Here is a 15,640-nt window from a genome sequence, read left to right as displayed (position 1 = left end):
CATCATGTGCTAAACTGACTCTTGATTTCCCACTCCACCACACCTGTTACCAAGTTTTTCAGGCCCCAAATCTTGGTATCTTCCTTGACTCTTCCTTCTCTCACATCACATCTCATACCCAGTCTCTCAACAACCTGTCAACTTAACTTCCAAAATGTATTCTGAATCCCACCATGTCTTTCCGCCTGTACTTTTACAACCCTGGTCCAGACTATCTTCATCTCTCTCCTGAACCTATGCAGTAGCCCCCTAACTGGTCTCTTTGCTTTTACATTTGCTCCATAGGGTCTGTTCTCCCCAGATTAGCCAAAGCAATCTTTTAAAAAACATAAGTTTTGGTCATGCCACTCCTTGAGGGGTCTTGGGGGAAGGGAAGCAAAGAGTATCAGAAAACCTTCAGTGGTTTCCCATCACACTTAAATAATAAAACCTAGTTTTCACCATGGCCTGTAAGGCCCTGCAAGATCTGGGACCTGGCTCCTGGCCACCTCTCTGCGCTGATACTGCTTTCCTTCCTGTGTGCTGTGTTTCAGCCATACTGGCCTTCAGGTGGTTTTTAAAGCACCAAGCTCACTTGTTTTTGGTTCACCAAGACCTTTGCTTTTGCTCCTTCATCTGCCTGAAGCACTTTTTTGCAGACATCAACATGGCTCAGCCCTTCTCTTCTTTCAGGCCTCTGTTCTCATGTCACCCATTTTCTGACCAAGCTGTCTAAAACAGCATCTCTTTCCATCACTCTGTCTTCTCACTCTATTTTTCTTCATATTATTTATTACTGGCACTATATTGTAAGGTATACTTTATTGCCTGTCTTTCTACAAGAACATAAGCTCTATGAAGGCAACAACTTTGTTTTGTTCAGTGAAGTAACCCTAGTGCCTAAAACAGTGCCTGACACAGGATGAACACTCAGTAAATACTGAATAAGTGAGACAGTATATGAATGTCTGTGTGTGCAAGCAGTAATTACTCCTGTATTAGCTCTTGCATCTCATATCAGCATACTGAAGGGCCACCATTGTTTTTTTGTTTTTTAAAATTAATTTATTTTATTTATTTTTGGCTGCGTTGGGTCTTCGTTGCTGCACGGGGGCTTTCTCTAGTTGCAGTGAGCAGGGCCTACTCTTCATTGTGGTGCGTAGGCTTCTCATTGCAGTGGCTTCTCTTATTGCAGAGCACGGGCTCTAGGGTGCAGGTGCTTCAGTAGTTGTGGCACGTGAGCTCAGTAGTTGTGGCTTGCAGGCTCTAGAGCGCAGGCTCAGTAGTGGCGCACGGGCTTAGTTGCTCCGCAGCATGTGGGATCTTCCTGGCAGGGCTCGAACTGTGTCTCCTGCATTGGCAGGCAGATTCTTAACCACTGCGCCACCAGGGAAGCCCCCACCATTGTTTTAATAGTCTGTGGGAGGGAGGTGCATTTACTTTAAAAGGGGGCAAGCTAATTCATTCATTCTCCCTGTTACCAATAAAAGGTCTAGACAGCCTAAGACATTTCTAAGAACATGGTATCTCTAACCCAGAGTTGTAAAATGGTGCCTAAGATAATCTACTTTCCTATTGGCTATTTTGGATATTTTACCTCTACAGCATACCTTTTATGGTATGTTCAAAGAACTCATATTTGAGATTGTGACCTTATTTAGATTAATTGAATATTGTATAAATTTAGGTTGTCACTTTATATTTTGCTTTCAAGACATATTATTAGGAATTCACACTGTTGTGCTTCCCATATTTATTTAGTCAGTAGTAAAGTCAGTTAGTCATAGTCTAACTTTTTTTTTAATAAATTTATTTATTTTATTTTTGGCTGTGTTGGGTCTTTGTTGCTGCATGCAGGGGCTACTCTTCATTGCGGTGCATGTGCTTCTCACTGTGGTGGCTTCTCGTTGTGGAGCACGGGCTCTAGGAGCACGGGCTTCAGTAGTTGTGGCTTGCAGCTCTAGCATGGGCTCAGTAGCACGGGCTCAGTAGCACAGGCTCAGTAGTTGTGGCGCACGGGCTTAGTTGCTCCGCGGCATGTGGGTTCTTCCCGGACCAAGGCTCGAACCCGTGTCCCCTGCATTGGCAGGCGGATTCTTAACCACTGTGCCACCAGGGAAGTCCCATGAGTCTAACTTTTGAAAAGAACTCATTTATGTATTTTTAACTAACGTTTTCAGTCTTCATTTTCCCTCTGAGGAACTTAGTTATTTCAATTGAAATCAGGTGACTGGCAAGAGGTCCCGCCTCCAAAGGTTAGGCCTTTCTACCTTCAGTCTAATTGCTTGGTGGGGAGTTGAGAATGGTAATTAATCTTTAGTAGAACCCAAGAGAATAGTATCAACACATGAAAAAGTGGTCAAATGGAGTCAGGAACATTTTTATTAGAGCAAGTATTTGCTGAGTGCTTTTTGTGTGCCTATTACTGCATTGGGCAAGCTTAGCTCACTCATTCAGTACATACTTGGATGCTTTCTGTGTTAGGTACTTGAAATACAGCTGTGAGGGAGATGCAGTCCCTGCCTTAGTAGAGTTTGTGTTTTATACAGTCATACATGGAAGTGACTCTAATTTAGGATATCAACAGGTAACTTTTATTGTAATAAAAACAATTTAATGTCTGTAATTCACTGAACACTTTATCCAGTGTTTTCATGTTCATTATCTCATTTGGTCATCATACAGACTCAGTAAGATGTGGGTATTGATCTTCTATTAAATAAATTTGGGCAGAATGTAGTTAAACTCCTTGCCCAAGCCCTGCAAGTAGGAAGTGGCAGAGTGTGAACTCAAGCTCAGATCTGATTCTGAACCCTGTTCTCTTCTCTGCAGTGCTAAACATTGCTACTAACATAAAGAAAAATATTTCTGTAGTTTTATATGTAAAACAAATACTCATCAAAAATTAAAATTTTTCTTTTAAAAATGATTTTTAATTTAAAAATTGAATTAAAATATAAAATATATGATAATTGTTGAAAAATTTTTTCACACTATTTAGTATGTTATAAAATGAAAAGTGAACGTTTCATAACTACCCACAGTCCTTCTTCCTGGAAACAACCAGAATTATTTGTGTATTCTTCCCAAAAGTTTCTGTGCATTTGCAAATACATAGTTCTTTATTTTATTTTATTTTATTTTTGCGGTACGCGGGCCTCTCAGTGTTGTGGCCTCTCCCGTTGCGGAGCACAGGCTCCGGACGCGCAGGCTCAGCGGCCATGGCTCACGGGCCCAGCCGCTCCGTGGCATGTGGGATCATCCCGGACCAGGGCACGAACCCGTGTCCCCTGCATCGGCAGGCGGACTCTGAACCACTGTGCCACCAGGGAAGCCCCCATAGTTCTTTATTTTTAAATGCACAACTGGAAACATTTTGTCTCACCGTTATCTTCTATCCACTTCATAAAACTTAGATATCTGTCCATATCGGAAATAAGAAAGCTACCCTCTTCTCCCTTAAGATTGCATAGTATTGGGTTGTATGGGTGTTCTGTAGTTTATTTAACCAGTTCCCTAGTGGCAGGCATTTAGATTGTTTCTCTGTTTTTGCTATCGCAAACATTGTTGCAGAGAGTAAACGTGCTAATACATTCATCTTTGCATGCTTCTATGCCTATATTGAGTGTATCTGTAAGATGAATTCTTTGAATTGGAATTTCCTGTTTCTAAAAATGCATATATTTAATTTTCTTAGATTTGCTAAATTGTTCTCCTAAAGGACTGCATCAGGAGTGTTTGAAAATGCTCAGCATTGCTTGGGATGTGCAAAAAATTTTTCATAATCCAATTCTAGTGAAAGACTTCTGTTCCATCCATTGCCCTTAGCTAAACGGTGTTGTGATCATCAGTAGAAATATGAACAGAAAGGAACCTTCAGTTAAGTTTTTTTATCTTCATAGAAAAGATTAAACCTTTGTCATTAACATTTATTTCACACTTGTTGGGACTGCAATAAAAGAGATTAGTCAAGCTGATTTCTTTTCCCCCACAGTTGATACTACCAGTGTTTTGATGACTAATCAAGTTGAACTTTATTCAGTTGTCTCTTGTAGAGCAGCAATTTCCAGTACGAAATAGCAGAGTAATTTCCTGGCTGTTGAGTTTGCCATCATCTGCATAATGATAAAGTTACTAAGTTTTAATTCCTGGCACTGATTTTAGTGTTCCTTTTCCAACATTTGATTGACAAATCTGTCTTAGCTTGGGCTGCCGTAACAAAACGCTGTAAACGTGATTTAAAGAACCGATGTTTATTTTCTCACAGTTCTGGAGGCTGGAAATACAAGATCAGAGTGCCAGCATGGTCGGGTTCTAGTGAGGGCTCTCTTTTTGGCTTGCAGACAGCCGCGTCTTGCTGTGTCCTCACATGGCAGAGAAAAAGAGAAAGCAAGCTCTCTGGTATCTTCTCTTACAGGAACACCAATCCCATCAGGAGGGCCCCAACCTCATGACCTCATCTAAATCTATTTACTTCCCAAAGGTCCAGTCTCCAGCTACCTAATTCTCTTTTGCCATGTAACCTAACATACTCACATGTTCTGGTGATTAGAACATAGACATCTTTGTCAGGCCATTGTTCTGTGTTCAGTGTTTGCTGCTGGAATGAGAATCACTTCTGAGTTACATATAAATCCGCTCTAACTGTACAGCTACATTTTTTCTGTGTATGTTTACAAGAATATCATAAGTACACAAATGAGAAATATTCATGACTCTGGTGTCCTGTTTCATTTTCTTTCCTTGTAAAGTTGTAAATTGTTTGCTTTATTCATTATGTTATTTTTATATTTCTTGGCAACATAAATCATAAAATGTAGACTGATAACACTTTTATAAGAACTTGTTCATTAGTTATTCATGTTGAAAATGGTTACTTATTTGCTAATCAGTTGGGGAAATGGTGATTATTTGACATGAATGTTCTAATAAAATTGGCTGCAACACTGTATGTGTTCAAATCTAGATTATAGCTATATAATATACTTCAGATACCTGGATTATTTTATGTGAGTTTAAGTATTTACAACTATGTCTTCCAAGAACTGAAAATGAGAAAGTAAAATCTAATTGAGGGTAACTTTAGAAAATATATAAGGACATTAAAAATTCATGTGATGGTCAGGATTCAACATTTTTGTTTATTTAAAGTTTAACTTTAGTTTGGTAACTTGGTATTCTATAAAATTGAGACTGGTTTTTAATTTTTCACTAAAATACTATACAAGTGCTCTAAGAGTGAAAAAGTCATCTTTAATAAAAATATTTCCAAATCTTGAGAGTTCATAACAATAGTGTTTTATTGATCTGATACAATTAAATTTTTCTAGTAAAAGGTCTGTTTATGTTACATGTTAAAGTTTTGGCAATTATTACAGCCAGCAACCTAAGTTCCTCTTAAGAGCTGAGGCTGAACTGGTATTTTGTGAATGTACACTTCTCTAAACCTGGAAAAAGGTGCAAGTCCATGATAGTTAGACTTGAATCCTGAAGAGAGAGTTGCATGCAAAGTCAAGACAACAGACTTTTCTGCCCCTCTCATTCTGTCCCTCTAAAACTCATCTTGCTTGCCACTGTATTAGCCTGACAGGGGTCACAAAGGTGAGGACTCCTTAGACAATCATTTGAAAATGGCAGTGAACTAGATTTGAGATAAGGGTAAAAATTTGAGGTGAGAAAGGAACAAGAAAATACAATAGATGTTGCCTTTTTGAGTGTTTGCCTGGACCCGTATCTGTGAGAGGAATTTTTTCTCTATGAGTATATAAGGAAAAGCTGCAAGATTGTTTCTCAGATATGAGCTTATATGTGTCATTACAGTTTATTTGTTTTTAAATACAATAAAGCATGTTGCATAGCACTCTATAAAGTTTCATTTTAACAAGATAACCTGTTCATAGCACTTTAAAAAAAGAAATACTTTGTCAATTTAAGTGTACGTGTTTGCTGCAGAAAACGTCAGAAAACACAAACCAGAAGAGAATAATCATCTGAAGTCCCACCAACTAGAAACCACCGTTCATAAAATATGATGTATAAACTGTCAGATGGATTTAAAAAGAGATTTTTTAATAAGTACACAAAAGAAGAAATATATATGACCAACAAAGAGATTAAAATATATTCACGCTTTTCTGTGTCCCTAAGAGTGTATAGAAACTCAGTGATTGTTGTTAGGAATTTCAGTTGATTCTGGAGAAAAGCTAGTAAAAAATATAAAATATAAATTTAAAAGCGCAGTCCCTTTAACCTAACAATTCTTGTTCTGGGAAGGAAATAATTTGACAGCTGTCAAAAAAATTAAGTGTAAGGATATTCATCACAATATTGTTAAAAAGAGAGCATAAATTTTAGTAGGAACCTGGGTAAATGACTTTAATATAATATTACCTACTAAATATGATCATGTAAATCTGTATTTACTGGGAAAGAAGGCTGATAAAATTTAGAGAAGAATGGAGAGGGGAAGGATACAATACAGTAGATATATTATCTGATTTTTATAAAAATATTTATCTACATAGCTATATATGTATATATTGATAAATGCAGAGAAGTTATCCTGACATGATATATGTATATGACAGCAGATATATCTGAAAGTGAGATTTCAAGTAATTTAACTTTCTTCTTTATATTGTCTATAATGTGTTTGTTCTTATAGTAACATATTTAGCTTGTAAATCAGAAAAGAAAGATTATTTTTAAGTTGAACTTTCTTAGAATTAAGCAGTGAAAGGACAGAGAGGGCTAACTTTGTCTATGATACAATGAACAACTTAACTCTCAGAAATAAGTAACCACTGCTAATTGGAGCCTTGGTTTAATTTGACAGATTGTTTAAAAGAAGCTTTTAACTGTAGCTTTGGAAATAGTCCCTTGCCTAAAGTGAGTACAAGTTTATATGGGCAAATTGAAAGAATGATAACTTCATTCATTTGAATATCAGATTACTTCAGTGTCATAGGTTAGGCTGGTTAAAAGTGATACTTTTATAATAGTGTTAAATCTTTTATAGAGGTAGGATTTGAAAAGTATAAGGAATTTTTAGAAGTCATTAGGTTGGGTGCCCTCAGTTTATAGACGAGGAAACAGAAGCCCTGACAGGGAAGGTGATTTGCTTAAGGTCACACAGCTGGTCATAGTCCTATCAAGGACTTATTTTTTCCTTATTCCTGGTGGCTTAGCCTCTTTACCTCCTTTCCAGATAGTCATCAGTGAGCCATAATGCCTTGGGAGATAGAGAATCTGACACTGTGATATCAGACACTTTCATCAAACAATCATCAATGTTTTATGTACCTGACGTGTACCTGAAAGCACATTAAGTAGTAAGGGTAGAAAGAGGAATACAAAAAAAAAATTTTTTTTTTTTTCGGTACGTGGGGCTCTCACTGTTGTGGCCTCTCCCGTTGTGGAGCACAGGCTCCGGACACGCAGGCTCAGCGGCCATGGCTCACAGGCCCAGCCGCTCCGCGGCTTGTGGGATCTTCCCGGACCCGGGCACGAACCCGTGTCCCCTGCATCGGCAGGTGGACTCTCAACCACTGCGCCACCAGGGAAGCCCCCAATTTTTTTTTTTTTTTTTTGCGGTACGCGGGCCTCTCACTGTCGTGGCCTCCCCCGTTGCGGAGCACAGGCTCCGGACGCGCAGGCTCCGGACGCGCAGGCTCCGGACGCGCAGGCTCAGCGGCCATGGCTCACGGGCCCAGCCGCTCCGCGGCATATGGGATCCTTCCAGACCGGGGCACGAACCCGTATCCCCTGCATCGGCAGGCGGACTCTCAACCACTTGCGCCACCAGGGAGGCCCCCCAATTTTTTTTTGAAAGATAGCCATACAATAATTAAACACTGTAATAAATGCTAATACTGAAATATGTATAAAATACTATGGGAGCTCAAGAGAAGGATGGTTTCAGAAAAGAAATGTCATTTGAGCCAAGTCATTTGGCTTTCATCAAAAGCATAAGAAGAGAAATGCATTCCAAATAGAGGAATTAGCATGTGCGAAGGCACAGAGGCTCATAAAGGAGCCACAAGGATAAGAAGATACCCTAGACAGGGACTTCCCTGGTGGTCCAGTGGTTAAAAATGCATCTTGCGGGCCTCCCTGGTGGCGCAAGTGGTTGAGAGTCCGCCTGCCGATGCAGGGGATACAGGTTCGTGCCCCGGTCTGGGAGGATCCCATATGCCGCGGAGCGGCTGGGCCCGTGAGCCATGGCCGCTGAGCCTGCGCGTCCGGAGCCTGCGCGTCCGGAGCCTGTGCTCCGCAACGGGGGAGGCCACAACAGTGAGAGGCCCGCATACCGCAAAAAAAAAAAAAAATGCATCTTGCAATGCAAGGGACGCCGGTTCGATCCCTGGTCAGGGAACTAAGATACCATATGCCACAGGGCAACTAAGCCCGCGAGCTGCAACTACAGAGTCCACGTGCTCTGGAGCCCGCGCGCCACAACTAAGACCCAACACAGCCAAAAAATAAATTATTCAATTAATTAATTAATTTTAAAAAAGGAGATACCCTAGACAGAGGGCCTCAAAAAAATTAGGCAGAAGTTTAGCAATAGCATTAAGACTTTCAGTTTTGAAATTTTTCATTGGAATGTTTGGACAAATTCTTTTATTTTTCTAAACATCTTTATTGGAGTATAATTGCTTTACAATAGTGTATTAGTTTCTGCTTTATAACAAAGTGAATCAGTTATACATATACATATGTTCCCATATCTCTTCCCTCTTGAGTCTCCCACCCTCCCTATCCCACCCCTCTAGGTGGTCACAAACCACCTAGCTGATCTCTCTGTGCTATGTGGCTACTTCTCACTAGCTATCTATTTTACGTTTGGTAGTGTATATATGTCCATGCCACTCTCTCACTTTGTCACAGCTTACCCTTCCCCCTCCCCATATCCTCAAGTCGATGCTCTAGTAGGTCTGTGTCTTTATTCCCGTCTTACCCCTAGGTTCTTCATAACCTTTTTTTTTTCTTAGATTCCATATATATATGTGTTAGCATATGGTATTTGTTTTTCTCTTTCTGACTTACTTCACTCTGTATGACAGACTCTAGGTCCATCCACCTCACTACAGATAACTCAATTTCATTTCTTTTTATGGCTGAGTAATATTCCATTGTATATATGTGCCATATCTTCTTTATCCATTCATCTGTTGATGGACACTTAGGTTGCTTCCATGTCCTGGCTATTGTAAATAGAGCTGCAATGAACATTTTGGCACATTACTCTTTTTGAATTATGGTTTTCTCAGGGTATATGCCCAGTAGTGGGATTCTATTTGTAGTGGGTAGTTCTATTTGTAGTTTTTTAAGGAGCCTCCATACTGTTCTCCATAGTGGCTGTATCCATTTACATTCCCACCAGCAGTGCAAGAGAGTTCCCTTTTCTCCACACCCTCTCCAGCATTTATTGTTTCTAGATTTTTTTTTTTTTTTTTTTGCGGTATGCGGGCCTCTCACTGTTGTGGCCTCCCCCGTTGCGGAGCACAGGCTCCGGACGCACAGGCTCCGGACGCGCAGGCTCAGCGGCCATGGCTCACGGGCCCAGCCGCTCCGCGGCATATGGGATCCTCCCAGACCGGGGCACGAACCTGTATCCCCTGCATCGGCAGGCGGACTCTCAACCACTTGCGCCACCAGGGAGGCCCTGTTTCTAGATTTTTTCATGATGGCCATTCTGACCGGTGTGAGATGATATCTCATTGTAGTTTTGATTTGCATTTCTCTAATGATTAATGATGTTGAGCATTCTTTCATGTGTTTGTTGGCAATCTGTATATCTTCTTTGCAGAAATGTCTGTTTAGGTCTTCTGCCCGTTTTTGGACTGGGCTGTTTGTATTTTTGCTATTGAGCTGCATGAGCAGCTTGTAAATTTTGGAGATTAATCCTTTGTTACTTGCTTCATTTGCAAATATTTTCTCCCATTCTGAGGGCTGTCTTTTCATCTTGTTTATGGTTTCCTCTGCTGTGCAAAAGCTTTTAAGTTTCATTAGGTCCTATTTGTTTATTTTTGTTTCTATTTCCATTTCTCTAGGAGGTGGGTCAAAAAGGATCTTGCTGTGATTTATGTCATAGAGTGTTCTGCCTATGTTTTCCTCTAAGAGTTTGATAGTTTCTGGCCTTACATTTAGGTCTTTAATCCATTTTGAGCTTATTTTTGTGTATGGTGTTAGGGACTGACCTAATCTCATACTTTTATATGTACCTGTCAAGTTTTCTCAGCACCACTTATTGAAGAGGCTGTCCTTTCTCCACTGTACATTCCTGCCTCCTTATCAAAGATAAGGTGACCATATGTGCGTGGGTTTATCTCTGGGCTTTCTATCCTGTTCCATTGATCTATCTTTCTGTTTTTGTGCCAGTACCATACTGTCTTGATTACTGTAGCATTGTAGTATAGTCTGAAGTCAGGGAGCCTGATTCCTCCAGCTCCATTTTTCGTTCTCAAGATTGCTTTGGCTATTCGGGGTCTTTTGTGTTTCCATACAAATTGTGAAATTTTTGTTCTAGTTCTGTGAAAAATGCCAGTGGTAGTTCAATAGGGATTGCATTGAATCTGTAGATTGCTTTGGGTAGTATAGTCATTTTCACAATGTTGATTCTTCCAGTCCAAGAACATGGTATATCTCTCCATCTATTTGTATCATCTTTAATTTCTTTCATCAGTGTCTTATAATTTTCTGCATACAGGTCTTTTGTCTCCTTAGGTAGGTTTATTCCTAGATATTTTATTCTTTTTGTTGCAGTGGTAAATGGGACTGTTTGCTTAATTTCACTTTCAGATTTTTCATCATTAGTGTTTAAGAATGCCAGAGATTTCTGTGTATTTATTTTGTATCCTGCTACTTTACCAAATTCATTGATTAGCTCTAGTAGTTTTCTGGTGGCATCTTTAGGATTCTCTATGTATAGTATCATGTGTCTGCAAACAATGACAGCTTTACTTCTTCTTTTCCAGTTTGGATTCCTTTTATTTCTTTTTCTTCTCTGATTGCTGTGGCTAAAACTTCCAAAACTATGTTGAATAATAGTGGTGAGAGTGGGCAACCTTCTCTTGTTCCTGATCTTAGTGGAAATGGTTTCAGTTTTTCACCATTGAGGACGATGTTGGCTGTGGGTTTGTCAAATATAGCCTGTATTATGCTGAGGTAAGTTCCCTCTATGCCTACTTTCTGGAGGGTTTTTATCATAAATGGGTGTTGAATTTTGTCGAAAGCTTTCTCTGCATCTATTGAGATGATCATACGGTTTTTCTCCTTCAGTTTGTTAATATGGTGTATCATGTTGATTGATTTGCATATATTGAGGAATCCTTGCATTCCTGGTATTAACCCCACTTGATCATGGTGTATGATCCTTTTAATGTCCTGTTGGATTCTGTTTGCCAAGTATTTGGTTGAGGATTTTTGCATCTATGTTCACCAGTGATACTGGCCTGTAGTTTTCTTTCTTTGTGACATCTTTTTCTGGTTTTGGTATCCAGGTGATGTTGGCCTCGTAGAATGAGTTTGGGAGTGTTCCTCCCTCTGCTATATTTTGGAAGAGTTTGAGAAGGACAGGTGTTAGCTCTTCTCTAAATGTTTGATAGAATTTGCCTGTGAAGCCATCTGGTCCTGGGTTTTTGTTTGTTGGAAGATTTTTAATCACAGTTTCAATTTCAGTGCTTGTGATTGGTCTGTTCATATTTTCTATTTCTTCCTGATTCAGTCTTGGCAGGTTGTGCATTTCTAAGCATTTGTCCATTTCTTCCAGGTTGTCCATTTTATTGGCATAGAGTTGCTTGTAGTAATCTCTCATGATCTTTTGTATTTCCGCAGTGTCAATTGTTACTTCTCCTTTTTCATTTCTAATTCTATTGATTTGAGTCTTCTCCCTTTTTTTCTTGATGAGTCTGGCTAATGGTTCATCAATTTTGTTTATCTTCTCAAAGAACCAGCATTCAGTTTTATTCATCTTTGCTATTGTTTCCTTCATTTCTTTTTCATTTATTTCTGATCTGATCTTTATGATTTCTTCTGCTAACTTTGGGGTGTTTTTGTTTTTCTTTCTCTAACTGCTTTAGGTGTATGGTTAGGTTGTTTATTTGAGATGTTTCCTGTTTCTTAAGGTAGGATTGTATTGCTATAAACTTCCTTCTTAGAACTGCTTTTGCTGCATCCCATAGGTTTTGGGTCGTCGTGTCTCCACTGTCATTTGTTTCTAGGTATTTTTTGATTTCCTCAGTGATCACTTCGCTATTAAGTAGTGTATTGTTTACCCTCCATGTGTTTGTATTTTTTACAGATCTTTTCCTGTAATTGATATCTCGTCTCATAGTGTTGTGGTCGGAAAAGATATTTGATACGATTTCAGTTTTCTTAAATTTACCAAGGCTAGATTTGTGACCCAAGATATGATCTATCCAGGAGAATGTTCCATGAGCACTTGAGAAAAATGTGCATTCTGGTGCTTTTGGATGAAATGTCCTATAAATATGAATTAAGTCCATCTTGTTTAATGTATCATTTAAAGCTTGTGTTTCCTTATTTATTTTCATTTTGGATGATCTGTCCATTGGTGAAAGTGGGGTGTTAAAGTCTTCTACTATGATTGCGTTACTGTCGATTTCCCCTTTATGGCTGTTAGTATTTGCCTTATGTATTGAGGTGCTCCTATGTTGGGTGCATAAATATTTACAACTGTTATATCTTCTTGGATCGATCCCTTGATCATTTTGTAGTGTTCTTCTTTGTCTCTTGTAATAGTCTTTATTTTAAAGTCTATTTTGTCTGATATGAGAATTGCTACTCCAGCTTTCTTTTGATTTCCATTTGCATGGAATATCTTTTTCCATCCCCTCACTTTCAGTCTGTATATGTCTCTAGGTCTGAAGTGGGTCTCCTGTAGACAGCATATATACGGGTCTTGTTTTTGTGTCCATCCAACCAGTCTGTGTTTTTTGGTGGGAGCATTTAATCCATTACATTTAAGGTAATTATCGATATGTATGTTTCTATTCCCATTTTCTTAATTGTTTTGGGTTTGTTATTGTAGGTCTTTTCCTTCTCTTGTGTTTCTTGCCCAGAGAAGTTCCTTTAGCATTTGTTGTAAAGCTGGTTTGGTGGTGCTGAACTCTCTCAGCTTTTGTTAGTCTGTAAAGGTTTTAATTTCTCCATCAAATCTGAATGAGATCCTTGCTGGGTAGAGTAATCTTGGCTGTAGGTTTTTCATTTTCATCACTTTAAATATGTCCTGCCACTTCCTTGTGGCTTGCAGAGTTTCTGCTGAAAGATCAGCTGTTAACCTTTTGGGGATTCTCTTGTGTGTTATTTGTTGTTTTTCCCTTGCTGCTTTTAATATGTTTTCTTTGTATTTAATTTTTGATAGTTTGATTAATATGTGTCTTGGTGTGTTTCTCCTTGGATTTATCCTGTATGGGACTCTATGTGCTTCCTGGAGTTGATTAACTACTTCCTTTCCCATATTAGGGCAATTTTCAACTATAATCTCTTCAAATATTTTCTCAGTCCCTTTTTTTTTGTCTTCTTCTTCTGGGACCCCTATAATTTGAATGTTGGTGTGTTTAATGTTGTCCCCGATGTCTGTGACACTGTCCTCAGTTCTTTTCATTCTTTTTTCTTTATTCTGCTCTGCAGTAGTTATTTCCACTATTTTATATTCCAGGTCACTTATCCTTTCTTCTGCCTCAGTTATTCTGCTATTGATCCCTTCTAGAGTATTTTTAATTTCATTTATTGTGTTGTTCATCATTGCTTGTTTCCTCTTTAGTTCTCCTAGGTCCTTGTTAAATGTTTCTTGCATTTTCTCTATTCTATTTCCAAGATTTTGGATCATCTTTACTATCATATTTCTGAATTCTTTTTCAGGTAGACTGCCTATTTCCTCTTCATTTGTTAGGTCTGGTGGGTTTTTATCTTGCTCCTTCTCCTGCTGTGTGTTTTTCTGTCTTTTCATTTTGCTTATCTTACTGTGTTTAGGGTATCCTTTTCACAGGGTGCAGGTTTGTAGTTTCCATTGTTTTTGATGTCTGTCCCCAGTGGCTAAGGTTGGTTCAGTAGGTTGTGTAGGTTTCCTTGGAGGGCGCTCATCGAACGTAGGGTCCAGGCGCTACTCCTCCCCTCTGGACAAATTCTAAGTGCTTCAGACACAGATTGATCCAGGGCTCAAACTGTATAACCAGGATAGGTTTTTCTCTGTCTTCATTTGTTTACTTCTTTAACCCCATTCTCAGGCCCACTGGGGATACAAGATGACTATTCCGCCATAGCTCAAACAAAAGTTCTGGATTAGGGACTCTTTAGTATAAGCTAACTACTTGGTTAATGTCCCTTCTCAGAAATAATCACCAGGATACCAAGGGGAAGGAATCCACTGATCAGGCTTCCATGTGGGGAAGGATGCTTCCAGCCGAGCAAAGCAGGTATTTTGCCACAAGAAGGAGATTGCAGGTACTGGATAGGAAAAACTGTAAATACTAAGTGGGGTCATTTAAGGTAGAGGTGAAATCTTAGTTGCTTTGAATATTTTTATTTATGGTTTCCATAATATTGTCTCAATATTTAAATAATCTAAAACTCTGAATAAAAGGTTTAAATATTCCATCCCATTTTTAACCTAAGGGAAATTCTTTTTTAATGATTATTGCATAATATAAGATTTCATTAATCAGTTTCAAACTGCTGGTGGGAATAGAGTGAGTTCCCCATTAACAGTGCTTTCATGTACTCATTTGAATACCATTTTTTAAAAAATAACAGATAAAAATATTCATCATATGTGAAGAATAAGTTGCATATGAAGGGTAGAACTAATGTTACAATAGAAAAGTTCAGTTTCTTATCGTGAAGGACCAGTGGAAAGTGATTGGTTTTGTAGAACTCAAAAATGTTTATTTCGTTAGATTGATTATTTTAGATTTGGTGGGGTTTTTTTGGCCACACCGCGTGGCTTGAGGGATGTTAGTTCCCTGATCAGGGATCGAACCCACGCCCTCGGCAATGAAAGCGCAGAGTCTTAACCTCTGGACTGCCGGGGAATTCCCTAGATTGGTTTTTTAAATTTAATTTGTTCACCCTTTGTTTAACTTGGCAGTGAAGTCATTACCTTTATATAGTGACACTTCTATCCATTACATGTGATTTTACTGAATTCACAGAGGTAGAACTCCAGATTAGAAGTGCAGGAATTACCAATATCTTGGTTAGGGATGACAGCATATGAAAATGAATTTTATATGAGTAAGATATTTACTGTTGTTATATACAGTTGTGTACATGTGCTTATATAATATATTAAAAGGAAAATAAAATTGAATTGTCTTACATAATTTGTCATTTTCTTTATTAAAATAAATTGCTATAGTAACAGTGAAACTTTGTTTACCTGGAAGTCTTAAGAAAATGAATCATTTTGAATAGTTGAATTCCATTATAGCTAATTTCCAAATAAATGGTCAGTTTTTCCCTGCAGTTTAAATTTTGCTCTAAAATGTATTTCATGCTTTCTCACCTTAAGTACAGCAAGTTGAAAATAATTTCACTTTTCTTTTTTATTCAGATCATTATAAGCACCATTTATTGTGCTGTGCAGCAGTGGAAGTTTGTTCTTTGTGAAAAAGCCATAAAGTGCTTTGAGATCTTC

At 38.6% G+C, this 15,640-nt stretch overlaps 1 protein-coding gene across 2 annotated transcripts in view; it reads left to right on the top strand.

Annotated features, from left to right (window-relative positions):
- Positions 1–15,640, top strand: part of TTC17 (tetratricopeptide repeat domain 17) — a 154,656-nt gene that overhangs the window by 8,406 nt on the left and 130,610 nt on the right. Inside the window, exon 1 of one of the 2 annotated variants that reach the window (XM_060104675.1) lies at positions 14,396–14,448. The exons of the other annotated variant lie outside the window; for it this stretch is intronic. Coding sequence (XP_059960658.1) covers positions 14,398–14,448 — 51 coding nt within the window. The 5' untranslated portion in view covers positions 14,396–14,397. Of the gene's footprint in view, positions 1–14,395; positions 14,449–15,640 lie in introns of those variants that run through there. 2 annotated transcript variants of the gene reach the window in all.

This window comes from Mesoplodon densirostris, chromosome 7 (genome assembly GCF_025265405.1).
Source record: "Mesoplodon densirostris isolate mMesDen1 chromosome 7, mMesDen1 primary haplotype, whole genome shotgun sequence".
In the NCBI taxonomy this organism is placed as follows: Eukaryota; Metazoa; Chordata; class Mammalia; order Artiodactyla; family Ziphiidae; genus Mesoplodon; species Mesoplodon densirostris.
The sequence above is the reverse complement of the archived record's forward strand: the minus strand, read 5'-3'. Positions and strand labels throughout refer to the sequence as shown.